Source organism: Hemiscyllium ocellatum, chromosome 10 (genome assembly GCF_020745735.1).
Source record: "Hemiscyllium ocellatum isolate sHemOce1 chromosome 10, sHemOce1.pat.X.cur, whole genome shotgun sequence".
NCBI lineage: Eukaryota > Metazoa > Chordata > Chondrichthyes > Orectolobiformes > Hemiscylliidae > Hemiscyllium > Hemiscyllium ocellatum.
Window position 1 is genome coordinate 93,639,921 of NC_083410.1, and position 12,123 is coordinate 93,652,043.

The window sequence follows — 12,123 nt, forward strand, 5'->3', positions numbered from 1 at the left end:
CCTGCATTAACCCAACATTTTCTAAAAACTCTCGTGTTGCTTGATTTTAAACGAGGCTGTCTAAAGTGAAAGCATGGATCATGGGATGGATTCTTGTGTTGCTCACGGAAATAGGAAGCGAGGTAAGCCGGAGAACTTAATTGCACCAGAGACCAACTTGCAGTCTCCAGTGTTTACCCTTTCAGCCCGTCACATCCTGATGTAGCAACACACTCTATTCTGCATCCTGAAAATCTTTCCCTCAATTAACATTTTACCTTTGCATTTGTAGTTCTATTTTCCAGCAGCCCATTTCCCCATATCTCTAAATTCAGAAATTCAGGCAGTCAGTGGAGGATTCCTGCTCCCCCTGAATGAACTCTCTTGGACTTGGAAAAGTGAAAGGTTTCTGAGTTGAAGACTATGTCTGTTCATCTGTTCTTGACAGTGTGAAGTCTGTAGGTTGCCTTACACTGGAGAACCCTTAATCGTATGAATTTCCTTTGCAGAAGATGGCTGTCCTATTGAAACAGGTGCTTACTTTTTTACACCAGCCTGAGTAGGCATTTTTTCTCTCTTTTTTTGGTCATATGCTAAATCTGTAAACCTGATCTTCAGGGTGGCTGAATCTGTGGATATTGGTCATCCCATCTCAATATTGCATGGAGTTGGATACACCAACACTTCAACCTGTGTGAGCAGATTTTTATTTTAAATCTGCCCACAGATCTATATCAAAATGTGTCCGCTCTTTTCTTCAATGTGTTCATGAGGCTCATTTGCTCACAGTAATCACTTGACTTGTGAAGCTCACACATCTACTTCCTCAGTTGTACTATTTGGGGTTTATTTCTTGCTTGTAGGAGTCACGCAATGTAAAATATATGATTAGCATATGTTTTGGAATTTAGATTTTTTTAAAAGAGAGACATTTGGTCAGGTTAGTGCTGTGAAGGTCTGTAACCAAACTGTATTGGTCTGTGGTTCCCCGACTGCCTGTTCTTTGGTCAGTGGTTGTTTGTTTGTAAATAGTTTGCTTCCTTCCTCCATTGAAGAGATTTGGATCAAACACATATCCACACTCAAGTGTGAATATGTATAAATTCTCTACCATCTTTGCTCTTTTGGAGTCATAGAGTCATACAGCATGGAAACAGTCCATGCTGAACAGATTCCCAAAATAAACTAGTTGCACCTGCCTGTGTTTGGCCCATATCCCTCCAAACCTTTCTTTCTTGAGTATTTTTTAAAAATGTCTTTTAAATGTTGTGACTATACCCACAATCATCATTTCCGCTGGAAGTTCATTCCACACATAAACCACACTGTGTAAAAAATTGCCCCTTGAGTCTTTTTTAAATCTTTCTCCTCTCACCTTGAAAGTATGTCCCCTGTTCTTGAAATCCGCAATCCTAGGGAAAGGACACCTGCCATTCACCTTATGTATACCCCTCATGATCTTATAACCTCTAAAAGGTCACCCTTTAACTTCCGATGCTCCAGTGAAAAATATCTCAGCCTATCCAGCCTCTCCCTGTACCTCAAATCCTGGCAACACCTTTTCTGAATCCTCTTCAGCTTAACAATATCCTTTCTATCGCAGGGCAACCAGATCTGGACACAGTATTCAAGATGAGGCAGAGCTGTAGCAGAGAAATGTTTGGAGATAAAGTAAAAATTTCTTCTGAAGTCAATTCTCAATTCTTCTCAATTAAAATTCTGGGGTTTTCTGAAATGGACTGCAAACAGAACTAATGACGTAATGTAATTACGCTGCTTGTCATAACCCAAAATTATAAATATATTATTCCAGTAACACCCCTAGGGTTCTCCCATGTCATCTGTTTGCAGTCACATGTTTTCTTGAAACTGTTGCACTTAGGTCACTTCCAGAATTACATGCTGACCTTTCTCAATAAAAGGCTTTACAGAACTTGGTCAAAACTATCTGCTGTAACCTCTACCCCTTGACAAGCTATAACCTCATCAGCTACTGTCCCAATTAAAGACAAAAATGTATTAACTTGTTCAGCTTCTCATTAAGTATCTAGTTTGGAAGTAAATCTGTACCTTAAGAAATATTTTCTCCTAGATGTACTATTCTGTGATTGATTCGGCCAACTCTGAAGTCAAATCTTCCAGGCAAAATGATTTCTGCTACCTGTGTTCATAGTGTAATTATAGCTTTTCCTTGCTTTAAAGGTTCTTAGCCCTTAGTACAACAATGCTGCTACTGTGTCCTGCAGCATTGAGGTTTATCCTGAGCTTGTGCAGTCAAATGAAGGAATCCCATTGTTTGCAAGTAAAATGGAGGATTCCCATCTTCTGAAACTACATGGATCGTAACTGTCTTTTTCGTAACTTCTCTAGATGAACCTCCCTGATAAACAATTCTTGTTTTCTTAACCACTTTTAACTTAACTAATTTCTCTTTAAAAAGGTGTCAGTTTCATTTTGTTTGATGAGAAACGATATTCAGGGCTTTTGCATTGCTACTATTTGTGTCATTACATGACAGAACTCGTTCGCTACTCAGTGCACTTGTGAAGGGTATGACAAGGCACTAGGCCTCAGTGTTTCTTAGTTTTGATTTCTTCTCAATTTTGTACAATTTATTCCACCCAACAGTTGCACGAATTATACCACGACATGCACAACCTACTTACTGTTTCATTTGCTCCCTGCCCCCTACACAAGAGAAAAGACATAACAGAAGGAGCCCAATAGGGGATATTTCAACTGAGCTTGTTTTACTTCCTAGGCGAAAGTGAGGACTGCAGATGCTGGAGATCACAGTCAAGATTAGAGTGGTGCTGGAAAAGCACAGCAGGTCAGGCAGCATCCGAGGAGCAGGGGAGTCGACGTTTCGGGCAAAAGAAACTGCACTCTCCTAACCGCAACCACCTGAAAATGCAGCTCCATGACCTCAGCACTCCTCCAGAGCATGCTAGTTACATCCTTTACCATGCAAATTAGCTACATGCACCAACTACAGATTATTTATCCTTGCTTATACATGTCTGTGCACTGATTGCTTGTTGACGCCATTGCACCTTGTTATTTTAAATCAGACACTTCACTCACATCCCTTTAAATAGACACACACGTCTAAAAATTTGAACCAGCTGGTGTGTGACCTGCTCTCTGCCTTCTGAAAAGTGTGGAAGTGAAAACTGACATGAAGAGAGGTGGGAAGCATGCTGCGTTGGCCACAACTTGGCTCGGTAATAGTCCTCTCTCTCCTAACTTTGGGTTCAAGTTTCATTCAAGCTACCCTTGAGCAAATAATCCAGCCCGGTACTCTGTTCCCATATTAAGAGAGTGCCACCCTGGTTGATGTGCAATCTTTTGAATCAGACTTTAAAACAATACCCCATTGGCTCCCTCAGTTGAACATAAAAGATTCCATGTCTTGCAACCAGACCCTGGTTGATGTTGCCTGAGTTAATAGTGTTTCAGACAGGACACCTCAAATTGTCAAGCTCTCAGGTAAGGAGGGGTGAATAGGCTCCTTGTCTTTATTAATCTACAAACCCCTCAGGCAGTCACAGCAAGATTAATTTACAAAGGTTCCCCTCCCTCATGAATGCCTTTCACTCAGACCAGATGTATTTATGTTTTCAAAGGAGCCAATATTACAAGACTTTCATGGGTTACCAAAAGAGTAAATTCATTAGCTGCTAAATGCAAAAGTAATAATAACAAAATACACACACATTTAGAAGTGAGTACAAGAGAAAGATAAAAGTTAAAAGACATACAAGCCAGCCTTTATGGGTCATTCATGAAGAGTAGGTAGTGGAATTTTGATAAGTGGTTTTGAAGATTAAATGAAATCCTTTAGCCCTGTTTCTTGTTGACTCATCTGCTGGCTTCTAGCACTCAGTGCAATGCCAGGGTGTCTAGTGGATGGTTTCAAGTGTGACTTTCACAGCACAGTAGTGTTTGAATATACACTGACAGACACAAGCACCTCAGTTCAGTAGCACACCTTCTCAAACTAGCACACACAGACCAAGGTTGAACACTAAAACAAGCCAAAGAACTGCAGATCTGTGAATCTGAGAGAAAAAAACCCAGAAATTATCAGAGAAACTCAGCAAGTCTGGCAACATCTGTGGAGAGAAAGTAGAGTTAGCATTTCATGGCCACTTCTTTAGACTTTTGCATCTTCTAACTTGCATCACTCATTTAGCTGCTTCTCCCAAACTAATCAACAAACCATTGGCAGTGTATATTATATCGGTATACATGTTATATGTAGAATACTTATATACGTGTGTGTGTGTGTGTGTGTGTGTGTGTGTGTGTAAAATAAGTATTCTACATATAAATGTATACCTGTGTAATATACTCTGCCAATGGTTTGTTGATTTATTTAAACGAAGAAGCTAAATTACTGATGGAAGTTAGAAGATGTAAAAGTCTAAAGTAGAGCTTTCTCCCTCTAATTATCCCTTCCCGCAGTGTTTCTAATCTTTCCTTGCTAAAGTATGGATCAAGCCTCTCTTTAGATATACCAATACTATTTGATACCTCTACTCCCCTGAGTGTCGTACGCTCGTCAATATTCACATTGAAATTCCTTCTAACTTCTTTATTTGATATTATTTGACTATCATATATGCACGCCTTTTTGCTTTGGGTTCACTCACAAATAGAATCAGTTTCCCTTTTGTGTTTTTTTCATCCCTTTGAAACTTGTCAAACCTCGATAAGGTTACCTCTAAATATTTTATCCAGGGAAAGGTGAGTATTTCTAGTCAAAATTCTATGAATTTATTTTAGACTTCATCCACCCAAGAATGAGGGATTCAGTTATACTTGGAGGCTAGTGCATTGAAAAGTGCTCAGCTTCGCTCAGAGAAGGGGAAGAAGATATTTCATAGCTGGTTAATCTTTTTATGTAGTAGGTGGTTCAGAAACATGAAAGCTTTTTATACAGCAAATGGCAACAGGTTTGGTAACCAAAGGGCATGAAGTCAGAATAATTAGCAAAGGAACCAAGGGGTAGAAAATACCTTTTCATGCAGAGGTAATGCATAACCTGAACTTCCAAAAAAAACCATCAGGCAGGCATTTGAAAAGAAAAAGAAGGGTTGTGGGTGAAAGAGCATAAGTGTAAAGTTAATTGGCTAGTTGTTTCAAAACAGATAGCATGGGTATGATGGATTTAATGGCCTCCTCTTGTGAATGATGAATGAGTCGATGTGTATTGAACATGCTTGTGCTCCCAGCTGGAAAACTTGCTCAATGAGGGTGTGAGCTAAAGGCTTGATGCTAATGGGGCGATAGATCTTACTGTCATATTCTCATTGAGTGAAACTCTCTCTCTCCTGCGGTGGGACCACTACAGTAATCCACACCAAAGAATTGCTTGTCCTAGTTAATCCTCTTCTTTGAATTGCCAGGTATGATATTATGAATCTTCAAATGACAGAGAATGCTATGTATGACTATGTTAACATTGGGACATGGTACGAAGGGTTGCTGGACATTGACGATAACAAGCTTCAGATGAACATGACTAAGATGGTACGGTCTGTCTGTAGCGAGCCATGTACAAAAGGTCAGATCAAGGTGAGTCCAACTGGCATTCCAACAAATTATCTGTGAAAGGATTGGACTGGTTGCATTCATTGTGAAGGTCAACCCCCAACTTGTTGAGATTAGCTATTACCTTCTAAATATTTTCTTCGCTGCCATTCAGAGAGAGAGAGAAGGAGCTCTGTTGTTGATGAAAGGTTGTCATGCTGAAATGTCAACTCTCTTTTTCTCTCGACAGCCTGAGTACTCCCCTGCATTTTATTTTCACTTCTGTTGATGAGGTTCTCTGTTCTGTTTCCACAGGTTATTCGGAAGGGGGAGGTGAGCTGTTGCTGGATCTGCACAAGTTGCAAAGAGAATGAGTACATGCAGGATGAGTTCACCTGCAGAGCCTGTGAGCTGGGCTGGTGGCCGAATGCTGACCTCACAGGTAAAGCCACTTTAGGAAAACTGGCCTGCGATTTGGGTAGCATTCTCATAATTAATTAGAAATAAGAGTTCTGAATAACATTCATCTCCAACTGCTAGGACAAAACTTTGCTGTTTTGACAAAGAACAGGGCAGTTCTTTTCAGTGTTGTGGTCAAGGTGTTTCTTGCAAACCAACATCAGTGAAATAAATTATCTGGTTATCCTGTCACCGACTGATATCCTTAAGTGGTCAATTGACAACAACTTAAAGATCTCTTCATGCTATAGATCATCTCTGGTCCTGGCAGTTGGAAATTAATGATATTCAGAACTCTTATTTCTCATTCATTTCTTTATTTTTAAAAGTTTTTTTCTGAAAATTTGTATTTAAGCATCTGTACCGAGGTACTTTGTACCTAAGATGGTGCCATAAGTGGCAACTTGTAAACTTTTCACTGTACTCCTTTGAGTACAGGTCACAATAAAGCTAATTCTAATTCTATTGTGATCGTAAACTGTATGGTCTGCCTGTTGGGTGAGGTGGGCTGTGGTGGAGGCCTTTAATCTTTTCCAATCTGTGTTTGTTTGTGGGCATAGGGGACAGAAGCTAACCTTGCCTCCAAGCCCCCGACAACCCCCGTCTCTGCATGGCACCCCACACCCCCATCACATCATCTCCCCTCCAACTAATTCTGGACTTCTGTGGCTCCAGTTGGCCAGCAGCTTGTTTGACCCTGAGGCAGGAGATCACTATCCCACGTGACCACCTAAGTGCACAATAGATGCGTGATTAGATTAGATTACTTACAGTGTGGAAACAGGCCCTTCGGCCCAACAAGTCCACACCAACCCGCCGAAGCGCAACCCACCCATACCCCTACATATACCCCTTACCTAACACTACGGGCAATTTAGCATGGCCAATTCACCTGACCCGCACATCTTTGGACTGTGGGAGGAAACCGGAGCACCCGGAGGAAACCCACGCAGACACGGGGAGAACGTGCAAACTCCACACAGTCAGTCGCCTGAGGCGGGAATTGAACCCAGGTCCCTGCCGCTGTGAGGCAGCAGTGCTAACCACTGTGCCACCGTGCCACCCATAAATCTGTTGCGTTTTCCAGTCTATATTGATGGGAATGAGGGAATCTTGCCTATTTTACTCATACCATCACAGTTAGATCAAAAGTGGAGATTCCATCCAATGTCTTTTGTCTTGACCTTCATGAAATATTATTGCATGCAATTGTGGTCTCCATCCTATTGGGAAGAGGTTGTGAAACTTGAAAGGGTTCAGAAAAGATTTACAAGGATGTTGTAGGGTTGGAGGATTTGAGCTATGGGGAGAGGCTAGGGTTATTTTCCCTGGAGCATTAGAGGCTGAGGGTGACCTTATAGAGCTTTATAAAATCATTAGGGGCATGGATGGGGTAAATAGACAAAGTCTTTTCCCTGGGGTGGAGGAGTCCAGAACTAGAGGGCATAGGTTTAGGGTGAGAGGGGAAAGATATAAAAGAGACCTAAGGGGCAAGCTTTTCACGCAGAGGGTGGTATGTGTATGGAATGAGCTGCCAGAGGAAGTGGTGGAGGCTGGTACAATTGCAACATTTAAAAGGCATCTGGATGGGTATATGAATAGGAAAGGTTTCGAGGGATATGGGCCGGGTGCTGCCAAGTGGGACTAGATTGGGTTGGGATATGCAGTCGGCATGGACAAGTTGGACTGAAAGCTCTGTTTCGGTGCTATACATCTCCATGACTCTATGAAAGATGTCAAGGCTGTGTGCTTTTAATATTCCCCAACACCATAATGATAACTTTTGCTGGAGTAATGAATTCGTGGCCACCAGCTGCCCAACTACCCAATTTTCATTTGAGTTATATAGAAGGTTTAGTTTGGGATTATGTTCAACATGGATTAGTTGGACTGAAAGGCCTGTTTCTGTGCTGCCTGACTCTATGACTCTATGTCCAGCACAGGAAACAATCATTGAGCCCAACAGTTTAGTATGTCAGTGGTACATTATTGCATATCTACCAACATATCTATTTAGTCCTTATAGTTGTGAAGCATTCACTTTTATGCATCTATTCTAGTCAACTGGTCCACTCCATGTAGTCATAAAGTGAAGCGCTGGAAAAGCACAGCAGGTCAGGCAGCATCTGAGGAGCAGGAGAATTGACGTTTCGGACATAAGCCCTTCATCATGAATGTGGGGGCTGAAGGGGGCTGAGAAATAAATAGGATGGTGGGGTGAGGGAGTGAGGGAGCAGGGTAAGTGATAGGTAGATGCAGGTGGGCAGTGGTGGTGATAGGTCAGAGGGGAGGATGGAGTGGATAGGTAGGAAGGAAGGTGGACAGAAAGAACAGTTCAAACCACCCTCTTGAACTTACTGTCCATCTTCCTTGACACCTATCCACACCACCCTCCCCACCAACATATCACTATCACCCCAGACCTGGATCTACCTATCACCTTCCCAGCTACCTCACCCCCCACCCCTACCCTCCTATTTATATTCCTTCCACTCTCCACATTCCTGATGAAGGGCTTATGTCGTGAAACACTGATTCTCCATCTCCTTGGATGCTGCCTGACCTGCTTTTCCAGCACCGTACATTTCGACTCTGACCTTCAGCATCTGCAGTCCTCACTTTGTTCCACTCCATGCAGTAGCAAGTCTCACATTCTCACAAGTTTTTCAGCAGGAAATAATTTGCCGAATTCCTTTCTGGCTTTATTAGTAGCTATCCCCTAAGGTGACCCTCGTTTTCAGTGGCATGGTGGCTCATTGATTAATTCTGTTGTCTCACAGTGCCAGGGACTCAGGTTCAATTCCTCCTTTGGGTGAGTTTGTTTACATGGGTTTCCTCCTGCAGTCCTAGGATATGCAGGTTAGATAAATTAGCCATGGGAAAATACAGGGATAAGATAAGGGGGATAAGCCTACATGGGACACTGTTCGGAGGGTCAGTGTAGACTTGATGGGCCAAATAGCCAGCTATAGGGATTTTATTTAAAAATAAAATGGGGAAACATCTTCTCCAGGTCCACCCATTTCAGACTTCCTTATAATGTTAAAGAGCTTGAGTAGGTCTTCACTTTATAGTCTTTTTTTCACTATGTGACATGAAATTTGAATGTACGGGCATCCCAAAGATCATGAAGCAGGGATTATTTATTACACTGTTATCAGATCATTGCAAGTATGAAGGAATATTAATGTTTAAAGAAGAAGACACAGTATTTACCTAGATATGATGGGCAGCGAGGTGGCTCAGTGGTTAGCACTGCTACCTCGCAGCACCAGGGACCTGGGTTCAATTCCAGCCTTGGGTGACTGTCTGTGTGGATTTCCTCCGGGCGCTCTGGTTTCCTCCCACAATCCTAAAATGCACAGATTGGGGTGGATTGGCTATGCTAAATTGCCCATAGTGCTCAGGGATGTACAGGTTGGGTGCATTAGTCAGGGGTTAAATGTAGGGGAACGGATCTGAAGGGTCAGTGTGGATTTGTTGAGCCAAAGAATCTGTTTCCACACTGTAGGGATTCTATGACCTATCAGGCCTCCTTCCCTGAAAGTCACCCTTTTCTCTTGGGGTAGGGGTGGGGGTTCTGTTTGACTGTTCCAACTGACCTCCCTCACCAACGCCACCTGCTGCTGGAGATCCCATTACATAGACAGAACAGCCCTAATATTTTTCATCTCTCCAGGTGGTTGTAAGCTCTGGCTTTTATAGTGTTTTCACCACAGTTTCCATAGTCTTTTCACCATTAACAGCAATACATAAAGTCCGAACCTATCCTCATATAATATTTTCACCCTGTTTTGCAAGGATCAGCAGGAAGCAATTAAGTCATATTTCTCTCACCATCTGATGTAGGGAGATCAGTTGTAGCAACTTCCGTTGCTGTCCTGGATGAAACTGGCCTCATTTCATATAAAGGCTGACTAATATCGGGAACATTCTTGTCACATACTGGAGGAGTCTCCTTCCAATTTCTTTAATGTCCTCAATAGTTCAGTGCACAATGAGCCAGGACATACTTTAACTGATGAGTGAACAGCAGCCTCCATTTATTTTACCCTTGTCCATTTATTTTCATAAAACTTTGCACTGAATGTTGCTGTGGCTGAGGGCACAGAGTCCTCCACTGGCCTTGTGGGAATTGTCTGAACAAGGTAAAAAATAGTGTACTGATCAGATTGAAATATTCTGAATTGAACAATGGAGACCAGCAGAAGGCCTAACCTAGAATAGTGCATTATTAATGAAAATCAACATCCCGGGAGATACTATTGGCCAGAAACTGAAATGAATTTGCCACATACAAACTCTGGCTACAAAAGCAAGTTAGAGGCTAGAAATTCTGCTGTGAGCAACTCGCCCATTATTCCAACAAAGCCAGTCAAAATACACAAGTCAGGTATACTTCTCACTTGCCTGGATGGGCGCAGCTCCATCAACACTCAAGAAGCTTGACTCCCATCCAGGACAAAGCAGCCCATTTGACAGGGATCACATCTACCATTATCAATATTTCCTCCCTTGTACACCATTGTACAGTAGCAGTAGGGTGTACCATCTACAAGATGCACTACAGTAACATACCAAGATTCCTTTGACAGCACTTAAACTGGCATCGTCTACCATCTAGAAGGGCTGGAGCAGCAGATGCATGGAAGTGCCACCATCTGAAAGTTCCCCTCCAAGTTACGTCATACACCATTCTGACTTGGAACAATATCACTCCTACTTTACTGTTGGGTCAAAATCCAGAAAAACCCTCCCTGCCATCACTGTGGGTCATTGTACAGTGTTTCAAAGCAGCTTGGGATGCCTAGAACCTTTCTAAGGCATAAGGGAGAAATGTCTAAGGACTATGTCCAAATTATATAAGTGCTCCTTATTGGTCTTCCCTGTTATTAGGACATCATAGACAAATGGTGACCTGGGGTAGATGTTGGAAAATGGTCTCCATTGTCCGCTGAAAAATTGCATAAGCTGACAACACCCCAAATGGCAGTCTCATATATTGGTACAAATTCTTTTGGGTATTAATTGTAGCATACTTCTGGGAATCCTCATCAAACCGCAACTGCAAGTACATATGGATCAGCTTCATGAAGGACAGCTACCCTGCCAGTTTTGCATATAAAATTTTCTATGCAAGGGATGGAATATTTATCGAGCTGAGAAAAGCGGTTTATCATTTGTTTCAAATCCCCACAAAGTCGAATCGACCCGTCAGGCTTTACAATTGGTATGATTGGTGCTGCCCATTCTGCAAACTGGATTGGTTTGATGATTCTGTCGTGTTCCAGCCTTCTGATTTCTGCCTCTACTTTTGCCTGTAAGGCTAATGGCACTGGGCAGGCCTTGCAGAATCATGGAATTGCTTCCTGGTCAACATGCAAGGCAGCCTTGAGTCCTTTGATTGTCTCTAGACCTTCCTGAAAAACATTCAGGTATTTAATAAGGACTTCACACAGGCAGCCATTTTCTCATCAAAAATTGCTGAGCAAATCTGGGTGATTTTTTTCTCAACCAGTTGTGACTCATCAAGCTTTGACCCAAACATTTTACTACAATCAATGGTAATTGAACCAGCTGTTTCACATAAGAGACAGAAACCAAAGTTGTACCCTTGATCTGTAAAGAAAGTCCCCAGTATATGTTCTCGGTCTAACTGACATCTTCCGCAAACTTAAACGTTGGAGTCCAGAGTGAATTTTGTTGAAGACTGGTTCTGTGATCACCGAAACAGCCATGCCAGTATCGACCTCCATTGGAACTGGACGACCACTGAACCAAACATTTATTTTGACTGGCTCTAATTTGGATGTTGCTAAGCAATTTAACTGTTCCAAAACAGATGTCGGTGGACCTTCCAGGGTGTGTACCTGGATATATCCCCTTGATACCTGTCTATGAGTTCTCTTACTCAATTTTGGTCTCTCACTGTCTCGAGTCTGCATACCAGCAGTAATGACAATGACTTGCCGGCCCAGATTCTGAAGAAAATTTTAATCACTTTGCCCAGGCTTGGCTTTGTTTTAGAGTATTGCTCCAAGCTGACCTAGAATCTCTCTATTCAGTATATGTCCTGAGTGGGGCTATGTAGTTGTCTTCACTCAAGTGGTGTCCCCATAGTTGGTTCAGTTGGACTGACGAGGAGATCTA

The 12,123-nt window shown here is 42.2% G+C and overlaps 1 protein-coding gene across 1 annotated transcript in view; it reads left to right on the forward strand.

Moving 5' to 3' along the window:
- The window catches only part of LOC132819582 (metabotropic glutamate receptor 1-like), a 313,439-nt gene that overhangs the window by 273,641 nt on the left and 27,675 nt on the right, over positions 1 to 12,123 (forward strand). The window contains exons 7-8 of the mRNA XM_060831152.1: positions 5,391 to 5,559; positions 5,830 to 5,956. Of these exons, the coding sequence (XP_060687135.1) occupies positions 5,391 to 5,559; positions 5,830 to 5,956 (296 nt within the window). The remainder of the gene's footprint in view (positions 1 to 5,390; positions 5,560 to 5,829; positions 5,957 to 12,123) is intronic.